We start from the raw sequence: 12,577 nt of genomic DNA, 5'->3' as shown, positions 1-12,577 counted from the left end.
CACTTCAGGAGGGATGTGGACAGCATTGAGAGGGTCCAAAGGAGGGCCACTTGCATGATCCAGGGACAGCAGGGCAGACCCTATGAGGAGAGGCTACAGGACCTGAACCTGTTTAGCCTTTGCAAGAGAAGGCTGAGGGGGGACCTGCTGGCCATCTATAAACTTACTAGAGAAGGACTAGTGAGGTTTGGGAGAGACCTTGTTCCCCTGAGCACCTCCTGGACTAACAAGGAATAATGGCCATAAGTTGCTAGAGAGCAGATTTAAACTAGACATTAGAAGGCTAACTACTTCACAGTCAGGGTGGCTAGGATCTGGAACCAACTCCCAAGGGAAGTGGTGATGGCTCCTACCCTGGGGGTCTTTAAGAGGAGGCTCAATATTTACCTGGCTGGGGTCATTTGAGCCCAGTTTTCTCTCCTGCCCACAGCAGGGGGTAGGACTAGAAGATCTATAAGGTCCTTTCCAACCCTACATCTATGAAATTTTATATTTAGAGCTTGAAGTAACCACCAGTTCATGTGTTTTTAAAATATTTGAGCTATGTAAAGGGTAATTTTATTTTGAGGGAGGGTTTGTAAAAACAAACAAAAAAGCGTTTAGCTTTCAAATAAGGGCCACAGTTCCTACAAGAAAACCCACATTTTAAGCTCTGTTAATGGCCACTTACATAGCAACATTCCCAAACTGTCTTCCCCAAATTATCTACAGATTTAGCTAAAGATTCACTCAGTGAGGTCTTGTTTCTGCTTACATTTATGCAGAAACTTAAGAACATGGGGAATCCCACTGCCTTGTTTGCAGGTATTAGCATTAAGACCCAAGTCATCTTTAATATCCACCGTAGTTATGTATAAACCAAGACCTCAGAGAATCAGCAGAGATGGTCATTGACCAATTAATTGGAGTATTGCTTTCCAATTCCCAGGATGAGGCAGAATTTAATTAGGAAGACATCCCCTGGGTCTCCTCAGGTTATCAGAAACATTCAGTGTTCCAGGACCACTGGTTTCAATAAAACTTTCACTTTTGACTCCATCACATCTAGAATAGCCAAAAATTACAAACAGCTCTGCTAGCAAATTGTAACAGTACAGAATTAGGCTTCTGATAAGGATACATGCAAAAAAGCAGTTCAATTTTATTCAACTCCTTAATAGAAACAAGTCTCAAAAATTTCAAATTTCAACACTGTACATGCTAAATTAATTATGTTGACAAACCACTATTCGTTTATGTCTGTCTGTACGTCCCATTTCATGCCTTTATGGCATGATTTCAGAGACTAGTCAATATACAAAAGTGTGCCAAATACTTTCAGCACCTACTAATTCCTACGAAAGAGGACACTCTGACTCTCTAGAGAAGCACTCTGTACCTTACAGAATGAGGTATCTCTTGATGCTCTTTCCTCATAATATTTTTTTACAGGGCACTAAGTATGGTGTTACTCACGAAAACTGAATTGTCAGTTTAATTTTCATATCTTCTTAAGCTGGACTAGTGAGAACACTTTATCCAACACCCAGTAACTTGTTTAGCTGTTCTGAAAATTTAACTGGCACCTCTCAGGTTTCTAACCAGTTTTAGGGAACTATTCAAAAAGGGGAAGAGTGACTTAACCATGCATCTCCCAATAAAATAGATTTCAGTTACATGTTAGAATCCTTTGTGGCTGTAAATCAACAGCCACTTTCAATGCACCAACACAGTGTTTTAAGCAACAATATTTTCCCTGTTATGATGTGCCTCTCTTCACAGAGATGCTCTGAAACACAAAGAAATTCCACTTAAAAAGGACCTGACTGTCCTATTTAAAAAGAGTCTTGCAAATACCATAAAGCTGTATGTGGTTGTAAATGAAACCTGCTTTTCAGCAACAATTCAGAAAAGCACTTAAGAAGGTGTGTAATAGGACTGAAATACTTTCCTGAACTGGAGCTTTCAGGGTGACCCATTCAAGCCATATAGGACTAATTAGATGAATGTAAGATAGACTTCCAAATGCTGCTGTGTTTCAGTACAGCACAATAAACGGTAAAACAATGAATGGAAGATTCAAATGGGAGACTGGGGTCTTCATCTCAGTCCTCAACATGAATTTGTTAAAACAAAAGAGAAGTTGCTAAAATGTCAGATCCAATTCTATATAGCTTAGTTTGTTTTAAGTCAGGTTAAAAAAAAAACCTCAGTGCCACTGTGGGTTATTAACACTCTAGAGGGAAATATTTGGAGTCTAAAGCAAAATGCATGCTTTGGCATTTTTACTTAACATAGGAAACCCTTTCCATTCAAATCAGATTGTCTATTTTTACTGCGTGTTTAGAAACATAATATCTCCCACTAAATGCTCTGTTTAACTTCATTTGCAAAGTTTTTCAAACCCCTGGCCCAGTCCACAGTTGTGCCGGAGGTATTGCACACCAGGAGTGCAACCTGGTCTGGCAGTCTGATTAGCAACACACTCTTACAGAGCACTACAGTGGGAGAGGGCCAGCCCTATGGCTCCTACCACATCCACGGTTTATGACCAGTTTCCCTGTGTTACTGCAAGACCCAGCTACTTAAAAACAACCTTGCAGGCCATCAGCAATCAGCATAAGCATATACTGGAATAACCTGACACAGCCAGCCCAGGATGGGGGAAGTGCAAAACAGGCTTACGGCCAATTTTACCACAACTAAAAGTCTGGGACAGACCTTGTGTTTTCACTTTGACTGTCTCTCTCTCACTGGCAGACAAAGCTACATTTAATTCCTTATCTTACTAATCTAAGCATCATTTTTTTTTATTCAACTGCCACAGCAGTGCCAAGAAGGGAAGTTTAGATGTTATTTTTTTTCTAGAAGCCACAGTAAGTACTAGCATTTTTTCTCACCTAGTATTAAGATAGTTTTTATCCTTGTTGAATTTCAACTCTCTGGAGGTATATTAAATTTGGTAAATGTTCTATTGGTTGTATTAAATAGCCCTCTACGGTAACATCAGTGAAAATTTTGCAAAAATTCAGCTTTGTATCCATTCCCAAGCTTTAGTTTTTTTCCATACCATTTCCTAGTAATGTGTTCAAGCATGATTGAAGTTGCTTGTCTTGTTTGCATGAAATACTCCAAGCAAAAACTTCCATTACATAAAATTGCTTCCTAGCATCAAGCACATTTCAAAAAGTCTTAAAACAAAAACAATTTAGCAGTTGCACAGAATGCCATTTCCACACGCTGGCAAAGAAAAACAGTTGCTTTACCTACCATCCACAGATAAGTGAGCATGTCTTGCAAATGCTTTGTCTATTTCTAGAAAAGCTTTGGTCAACACAATCTCCAAGTTCTCCTCCTGAGGAAGAAATTCTCTGGAAACAAAATAAAGGGAATTTCAACTCTTTCCTCAAGCACAGCATTGTCTAAATCACTATCTTCCACAGACTTGTCTTCTCACCAAAGACACTGACTTGCATTATATTATTGTGACAGATTGGTATAAAACCATTAATAAACTATTGCCCTTCAACCTGAATGGAGGTTAACACCCAGCCATGGCAATTCTTACCTGTCAGAACACTCTGCACTACTCAGAAAGTGGACAGCCTTAAATTAAGCCACCTGGAGTACATGATGAGCCTCTTCTGGACCACGTACAGTATCAAGTGCCCTTGATTCTGAGCACTCTGTCAGGGGCCAAAACAAGTAACTCCACTTGGACTTATTGCCTAGTTGGCTACATCTGCCCAGGGCTCCAACTGGCAGCACTACCACAGTTCATGATCCAGCTGGCCACTGTTAGGACCTCCTGAGTAGCTGTTGGTGGGGATCAGCCTCTCCATTTAAATCTGCCTCTAGAAGCAGACTGCAGGCCAGACAACAGTTGTACATGAGGGTGGCAAGCCCCCTGGAACCTGTGCTCTCTAGTTTCTTAGCTTCTCACCCCGCTTGGCTCTGTCCCTGGACTCTGGCCTTTGAGAACTCTACACGACTTTGGTAATTCAGTCTTCAACTCCTGAACCCTGACTCAGCCTGTGGTTTGGGCTCCAGTGGCCTAACCACCGGCCTGGTCTTTACAGATCCTGTATGCAACTTAATGTGCTCTTTGGAGCCCCAATCCTGGATGGTGGCGAGCACCTCAAATGCCCCTGTTAATTCAATGGTTTTGGATAGGGTCTGCTCTGTGAGATTCCCTCTTCTACAGGGAAGTGGCGTGAAACCTTCTTTAGCCTCATGCTGGATCTCTGCACAGAGAGAGAGAGGCTCCCCCAGGCAAACAAGAGGAGGGGAGAGAAAAGGATGACATCTACCCCAATAGTACAGGCGACCTTCGCCATTTGCAGGGGATACGTTCTCCTATCCCCTGCAAATGGTGAAATCCATGAATAAGGTACTGCGTTCATGAACACAGCGCCCCCAGCAGCGGGGTGGAGCACGGTTCCGGTGGCAGCAGTGGGAGTGCAGCAGCGGCAAGCACAGAGCTCCTGAGGAGCTCCTGTAAGTGTATAAAGCATATTTAAAATGCGTGTTTAGCATTTGCGAATATCTGAAACTATGAATGCCAAACCTGCAAAGTGAGAGTTTCCTGTACTAAGAGTGCCTAAAGGACCTTCCTTTTTCAAGGGTAAAGGAACTGCTTTTTCTGGCCGTGTCTAACTTCTGCAACTACTCTGGTACCACAGCATCCCTCCCAGCTCTCAAAAGCAAGACGTGCAACTAGCAAGGCTCTTTACAAGAGAAGATCCAGCAGGATTCTCATGTCAATAATCAAAACTACCCTTGTGTGACAACTTGCAGTTCTCATTGCCAAGCACGGGCTTAGGTCCTAGTCTGTAGAAGCAGGGATGATCATTATTTATCTTCCTTACCTCTTGCAAGTGTTCCTTTCTTTTATCTATTTTTGCCTGGAAGCTTTCTATGGCAGGAATTGTGCTTTACTATGTATCTGTACAGTCCCTAACACTATGGGAGCCCTCCTAGCCTACATTCCTATAATCCTACAGGATAGGGTTACCCATGATAACCCTATCTAGACTTTGTAATTAAGGAGGTCCTTTCCAGCTCTATAGACTAGATGCAAATAATACAACCAACAGTAAAGCCAAACCTCAGAACCCTACACACGTACTCAATATACTTCTTCATGTACTTATCACAGAAATCAGCTGCAGCTGCCCCGCCATGCCCATCATACACTGCAAAATACAGGACGCTGTCAGTCAGCTCAGCATAATTGAAGCGGTCCTCGTTCACCTTCCGCTTGCCAATCTGGGTGGCACAGCCCACATTGGCCAGGCTGACCTTGGGAATGGGCTTCCCATATTTTATGCTTGGTGGGAGAAGGATGGGCTCATCAATCCGGTTGTCCCAGATACCAAAGGAGTCCCACGTGGCGGGCCGCCCACTGCCATCAGGGTCGAAGCGGGAAGCCCTGCGTTGAGTCGTAGAGCTGAGGCGCACAGCAGTCACACACTTGCTGTCTTGCAAAAGGCAGGGCGTTAGCAGCACTCTCCTCATTTGACAACCTCCATTTCTCACCAAAGTAATCAAAGCAGCTGTTGACATAACTCAGTTCCGTAGAGCTTTGTTGTGAATGAAAGACTGACACTGGGCAGCTGGAATGTCTTCAAAAACAATAAGAAAACTGGGCGTGGAACAAGAAATATAGAAAAGGGAATTTAAGTGACATCATCCAGGAAACATTTCCCTGCTCTGAGGTCAGCCATCGTGCATAGAGGCAACCATAAAGAACCATCTGCATGATTCACTAAGAAATAATCTTACGTTAGACCAGCCTCAACTTGGGATTCAAATATCTAATCCAGCGGATAGACTAAAAAAAGAACAGCATGATGCATTTCTCCTTGGTAGTAACCAGACTGTCTAGTGGCTGTAATAAAATGAATTTTAGTACTAACAACATTATTGTTCAGTAAAACTTCTGTAATAAACAAAGTAAGGTGGCCATATTATAAACGTACTTCTTCAGGCAGTTTAGAAAAAACTAGCAATCTCTCCAAGGAAGTAAAATATATTAGACTAGAATGACACCATCTTAAGGAGAAGGAATTCCAGGAATTCTCCATTTTATCTAGTTTCTGATACATAAGGGGTGTGATGCCCAGTTCTGACAAAATTTCATCTATTTTTATCAGGCCCTAAAGAACTAAGTCATCATTCTTTTTAGGAGTATCAGTTTGGAAATCCATTAATTCTTTAAAAATCCCTCCTACAAGCATTTCCACGAACTTTTCCTAATTTGATTCTACATCTTGATGCTGAAATTGGACTCTGAATAATATGAGCAGAGCTGATCCATGTGTGTTCCTAGATTGGTCAGTGTCCTTGACACTTCCCATTTTTAGGACACTCCTGTTATCTCAGAATCAATAAAGTCTCTCTAATGAAGTCTCAAGTGAAATAAAATGAGTGAAAACTGGATTGCTAACATGCATTACTTACAAATAAAAACTTAATTTGTGTTCCATTTTAAATACAAAAGATATAATAATACATAAAAACGACACAAGGTAGATTCAACTGATAATAATGCAAAATGTGCTGGTATAAGCCAGGAACAAAAGCAATGGATTTACATAGGAGACAGTGTCATTCTGGCTGATTGCTACAGTGTTCTGGTAATGTCTCCTATTACAGCTTTGTACATTCCGTTGGTTTGGGATTTTTTATCTGTGGTTTGAAAAATTCAGTTCAGGGAGAAGTGCAAACTTATTTTAAAGGCTACTAGGCAAAAGCTTGGTGCTTGCAAAAACCTATGATCCATAGAAATGTTACAAGCAGTCAGTCATTTGGTACAAACCATTGTGCAAAGCACTCTCCCAAGGTCGACTTGCTTTCAGCTGCAAATGGCAAGGGAAGCAACCTTCCTAGCTACCCTTCAGCACAAGTCTTAGTGGGGCAAAACATCAGCTTATTCTTCTTCTTTGTATAAATAACAAGAACCATGACATTCAAACGTGCTGATGGTTAATTTGTAGCAAATGAATGAAGCTGCAGCACAGATTAACAGGGACATACGGTAAAGCTGATGAAGATGGTCATTGTCACTGACAGCTTCGGATTTTAAACAACACAGATACTTCCGAGGCAGGATGCACCGTACTGCTGGGGTGGATTCTTCTCTCTCTCGCCCCATCCCTTCAGTATTATTTTAGCTCAGGGCAGCCCCCCCTTCCGCTCGGGCCGCGCAGGCTAGGAGAAGGCCCCGACCCCCGAGGCGCAGACACTGGCACTGACCTGCTGCCGCCGGGGCGCCCGGCGCCGACCTCTGCCTGGCTCCACCAACCCGTCCCGGCGCCACAGCCGCCAGCTCAGCCGAGCCAGCAACTGCGCGCGGCGCAGCCTCTTCCGGGGCGGGGCCAGGAGCGCCCCTGCCCCCAGCCGCAGAGCCCGGCCGAGCCCGGACCGGAAGAGTGTGTGCGGGGACCGGGACCGGGGCTCCCGCACTGACCGCCCGGAGCTGCGTGGGCAGGACGATGCAGGGGGGCGAGGGCACTCAGAATGAGTGAAAATTAGGAGTTGGTATTTTCTGAGGGACGCCTTGAATCTGAAAAAATTTAAAACCACCGATTTAAAGCCCAAACCCAGATTGCTAGACATGGTATCCCCTCCTTTTGAGAAGTGCACACACTGAATTGGAGGAAAGCACTTACCACATGCAGCCACATAAACAACAGCACAACTGAAAATTCAGTTAGAGCTCAATTTGTACCAAGGTCCTTTCACATGACAACTTCACTCTTGGAAGAGTGAGACTTTCCAGACCACTAGCTGAAGAACAAAGGACAGTGTGTGCCCATGTCTATGGCCCCCAAAGGCCTGTGTATTTAACTTCACACTTGCAATTCTGAAAGTACATAAAACTGGACAAGCAAGCTAAGTGACTTTGCCCTTCCTGTTTGCCAAAAGTTTTATTTCCTTGTCATATGCACTTTAGTCTTGATCACTTTTTTGAAAAAAAAGTGATCAAGACTGAAGTGCATATGACAAGGAAATGTTTGTTTTTTTTTAGAAGTGGGGAACAAACTTGGTCTAAAATTGTGTGTGTGTGTATACATGGATATGTATACATACCTCCACCCCACTTCTGCCTGACTATTAAGCAGGCACAATTTTAAAAGGCTTTAACAGCTGACTTTTGATGTTTACAAATCAATCGATCACTGGCTAATTTCAATATAGGTGCCCTGTTTCTTTCACACCTACAAAGAATCTGCAGCTATTTTAGACTAATCTGGGTTTTTAGAACTAAACCAAACATAACAATAGCAAGGTTCTGCTTTTGCAAACACATATGTACATGCTTAACTTAAAACTAGGGGAATTTCTTGTCTCTGGAACACTTCACAAATCCAGAGTTAAGGATTTCCAGGATCAGAACCTCACCTGTAAAATGTTCCTTCCCTGTTGGACTACTAGCTGTGAATCAGCTCCTCCTCCTCCCCATGCAGAAAGGCCACGATGTAGCTGCCACTGCAGCCCTCATTCTCCTTTCCCTTCCTCATCCTGTGGAAGGCTCCCTGAACTGGTAGAGAGAACATGTGGGTGGGCAACAGTCTAGGATAGGGCAAACACACAGAGCCCCTCCATGTGGAAGTCCACAGGTAAAACTAACAGAGCCAGAGGCCTCTCATGAAGTCTCCCGACTCCTCTGGGGAGTGTTTGCTTGGGTCCATCACAGCCTTGTCTGGTTTTTGGGAGTCCCTCACTGAATCCAGCCCAGGTGTTGGCTTCTATCTAGACCAAAAAGGGGAGCTGGAGTGGGGAGAGCTCTGGCTTCTTGCCGCTTTGAGACCCTGGCCTTTCAGTCTCTCAGCTTCCCTGTTTTTTTCCACTCCCCTGATTCAAGGAATGAGTATCCAGTTCGGCTGGACCTTACCTCCTGGGGAGACCCAGTGCAACCCAAAGTTCCAAGTAGCAAAGCCAACAGCTCCGCTTTAATAAATGCATTTACTGGAGTAATGCTCACCGAGTCAGAAGTTCTCTGCTTCCTTCAAAGGGGTAAGGAATTCCTCAGTTCCCAGTCCAGCCCACCTCAGAAATTGCTCTGCCGTTTTCTTTCCAGTCCTAAGCTGCTGGAAATAGAAGCCAGGAGGCGCCTCTAAGCCCTATGCCCCATGACATTGCCCAGCTGGTCTTCAAATTAGCCAGGAGCTAATTTCTTCCTTTTTCCATCTCCCAACACTTTTCCAGGTGCTCACCTACCATCATGCTGATTTTTCTCCCTTCCCTGTACACCTCCTTACCTACAATCCCCGCCTTTGTTGATGGGTCAACAAAGCTATTCAGTCTCTATAGATCAGAGGTCAGCAACCCCCCAGCAAGTGTGCCAAGCACAGCACACAAGGCCATTTTGCTCGACACGCCATTAACAGCCTGGGGTCTCGAGCTTAGGCCAGGTGCAGCCAGGAGGCTGCAAACATCTGCTCCGGGCTCCGGCATTAGCTCCATACTGGCGGGTACATGCACACCTCAGAGTGGATGGTGGGGAAGGGGCCTGAGGCAGCACAACCCTCTTGCCTGCTGCCGGCACAGAGCTGATGATTAAGTTCTGGAGCCCAGTGCAGCTGTTTGTAGCCAGCCTCAGCTCTGGGCAGCTGCAGCAGGCAGGTTTCAAATAGCTGCGCTGGGTTCCACAGCCCTGCTATCAGCTCCATGCTGGCAGTGACTGCACATGCACCTCAGAGCAGACAGCAGGAGGACTGTGCTGCCTCAGGCCCTATCCCCACTGTCCACTCTGAGGCACACAAGCATCTGCTGGTATGGAGCTGATGCCGGAGCCCGGAGCAGCTGTTTGCAGCCTCCCAGCTGCAGCCTGTCCAGGCTCTAGTAGCTGCGGCCAACCATGGAGCCCAGGCTGCTTGCAGCAGGGCTTGCAGCTAAGCCCACCTGACTCCCACCCGTTCTGAGCCCAGCCCTGGCCCAGCCCCACACCGGGATGAGGCTGGCACTGCCCCTTGCCAGGAGCACTGCACCTTTTGCGGGCTTAGTTGTGCGGGGTGGGTGGTTGGGCTGATGGGCAGGTTTTGGGCCAAGGCCTCAGCCAGCTACACTTCAGCCCAGGGCTGGCTCCCCAGGGAAGCACATGAACTCTGGGGGGACCAAGGCATTGTTGGGTCAGACTTTGTGCAGTGGCCCAGGAGCCCAGCTCCATGCACCCATGCATCTGGTTCTGTGTGTTTGTCTGCCTCTGTCTGGTTCTGCATGTCTGTGTGCGCACACATCTGGTTCCAGATGTGTGCGTGCATGTGTCTGTTCTGGGTGTATTCTCGTTCTGTGTGTTTGTGCACAATGGTTCTCTGTGTGCGTGTCTAGTTCTCGCTCTGCTCTCCTTTTTCTTTCTTTCTCTCCTCTTTCTCTTGTCTCTTTTTTCTCTCTCATTGCAACATGCTCAACAAAAAAAGGAATACACAACAACAAAGGCAATATTTATGATTATTAAATATAGTAATATGCAGTGCATCCTGCCATGTAGTCCCCCCACCCCCCTTTTTGTTTTTCTGGCATGCCAGCACTCCAGCACCTTCCAAGGTAGATATTGTAGGTTTTTTGGCATTCTGGCCAAAAAACATTGCCTACCCCTGCTATAGAGGAATGGATGTGCCTTTAGTAGGACAGGCCAGCAACTCCAGCTTCACTTTAACCCATTCTTTCCCATGTACCAGTGTTATGGGTAAACTGAGGCTCACAACACTGTGATGGTTACTGAAGAAATTCTAAGATGATAAAAGCCTTAGTTTGTCCATCTATCTGTAACTCTCCGGGGCAATTGTGCATATGCCACCCAGAGGATGCATGCTGATTAGCTGTGAGGGCCTGGAGCATTACAGACAGAAGGGGTGAGGGAGCAAAGGAGCCGCTGCGATGCCCCCATCAGGGAGGGGGAGGCAACAGGGAGGGAGGGAGGGAGGAGAGTGGGAAGGAGAAAGGGAAGGGGGGGTTTCCGGTGGCAGTGCCCCCCGCCACCACCATGCAGTGTTGGACCAGGACAGAGAAACCTAGGCACTAGTCCCAGCTCCGCCCTAATATGCTAGGTGATCACAGGCAAGTCACTCAGGGAATGTCTACACTGCACAGCACAGTGCACAACGCAGAGATAACCCAGGTGTTCCAAAAACATGGCAGAGCTCTGTGCTGTTTGCAGGACCCCAGCTACTTCATGTATAGACAGACAGCTCAGGGGGAAGCAAATACACCATGCTGCATTAGGTCATATAGACCAGCATTTCTCAACCTGTGGTTTGCGAGTCAAAAGTGGGTCACAAAAATCTATGAAAGAGTCATGAACAAACTTTAGGAATGGTTTCTTCTTTAAAGCAGAATAATGTGGGAAACCATAGATTTTCCCTCAGGCTGGAAAAGTTCCAGTCTGCGAGAGGCTGCTTGGGTCCCCCATGCCCTACACACCCACTCCCTGCCCCACACACTGGAGGGGCTGGGGGCGGGAAGGAGGGGCAGCAGGGCTAGACTGGCCATCAGTTTTTACAGATGGCTCCTTGTACAAAAAAGGTTGAGAACCACTGATGTAGACAAGCCCTTTCTTCGCTGATGTCCCCGTTTTTTAAATGAGGTCATGTAAAGCACGTTGGAATCTGAATGAAAAGTACTACTTACCTCTGTGCCAGTCAGGAGAGGTAGGCATCAGTCCAGAGCTGGTGTAGAAAAACATGTTCCCTGGCAAGGTGATTCTGACCTCCTCTGGGCCTTCACCTGTTCACACCCACAGGAGCCCAACATCCATCTACCCACAGCGAAACAATGTGGTACTAACCCTTCTAATTTCTTGTCTTCTCCTTTGTTCCAGTAGAAGTTGTGGTATATGGAATGTACCTTTAAGGAGCCAGCAGTGGGATGACCCAGTCTCTCCCCTGATGCCCTGTGGGTGTGGTTTGTGATGGTGGGTAGTTGTAGTTCTCCCTGCAAGTTGTGAGCATGTGAGTTGCTGAATCCTGTTCCTAATAAAGATAAAGCTGTTTAGCACCCCACCGGTCTCTGCCAAATGGTGACTGGAGGACAGAAGCCCAAAGGCATGGAGGTGTGAGTGAGTACCCATCCCTGGAACCCAACGGCATAGAGTAAACACTAAGACTGTGTGAGATTTCACTGGCTGTTTCGATTCAACACTGTTTCGACTCGAAACAGCGAAATCAAATCAAAACAAAGGGCTTCGAAACAGCCTTGAAACAAAACGAGGCTAGTCTAAACGTTTCGAAAGTTTCGAAGCAGCCAGCAGCAAGGTGGTGGGAGGTGGGGGAGAATCAGGGCTGTTTTCCCAGAAGCAGCCAGGAGTGCAGCCCTGGCTCTCTCCGTCTCTCGCCGCTGGGCTGCGGGAAGCCTATCACAGCACAGGGGCTCAGTTCCCCTCCCAAGCACTGCGATCAGGCTGGGGAAAGAAACTGAGCCCAATCACTCAGTTCCCCTTCCCAGCCCTACGATCGGGATGGGAATGGAAAGTTAGGCCAGCTGGGCTGAGTTTGTTTCCCCAGCCCGATGGTTGGGCAAAACATCAAAACAGCGTCAAAACAGCCTCACTGTTACGATGAAGCGAAATGGAACAGTTGTTTCAACTCGAAATGAA

General features: G+C 46.1%; 1 protein-coding gene and 1 long non-coding RNA gene across 4 annotated transcripts in view; one reads left to right on the top strand and one right to left on the bottom strand.

The window, feature by feature from the left end:
* Positions 1 to 7,288, bottom strand: part of PPM1K (protein phosphatase, Mg2+/Mn2+ dependent 1K) — a 23,522-nt gene extending 16,234 nt beyond the window's left edge. Inside the window, exons 1-4 of one of the 3 annotated variants that reach the window (XM_019526309.1) lie at positions 7,014 to 7,171; positions 6,800 to 6,921; positions 5,108 to 5,623; positions 3,250 to 3,350 (exon numbers count right to left, since the gene is read on the bottom strand). In XM_019526309.1, the coding sequence (XP_019381854.1) occupies positions 3,250 to 3,350; positions 5,108 to 5,544 (538 nt within the window). In that variant the 5' untranslated portion in view covers positions 5,545 to 5,623; positions 6,800 to 6,921; positions 7,014 to 7,171. Of the gene's footprint in view, positions 1 to 3,249; positions 3,351 to 5,107; positions 5,624 to 6,799; positions 6,922 to 7,013; positions 7,172 to 7,236 lie in introns of those variants that run through there. The other 2 variants (XM_019526307.1, XM_019526308.1) reach the window with 2 other exon arrangements.
* Positions 1 to 9,291, top strand: part of LOC109303921 — a 20,944-nt gene extending 11,653 nt beyond the window's left edge. Inside the window, exon 3 of the long non-coding RNA XR_002099263.1 lies at positions 9,281 to 9,291. This is a non-coding gene — a long non-coding RNA (uncharacterized LOC109303921). The remainder of the gene's footprint in view (positions 1 to 9,280) is intronic.
* Positions 9,292 to 12,577: the final 3,286 nt, after the last annotated feature.

This window comes from Gavialis gangeticus, unplaced genomic scaffold (assembly GCF_001723915.1).
Source record: "Gavialis gangeticus isolate Ggan-Ray unplaced genomic scaffold, GavGan_comp1, whole genome shotgun sequence".
NCBI classification, from domain to species: Eukaryota; Metazoa; Chordata; order Crocodylia; family Gavialidae; genus Gavialis; species Gavialis gangeticus.
This window is presented reverse-complemented; position numbering and strand designations above follow the sequence as displayed.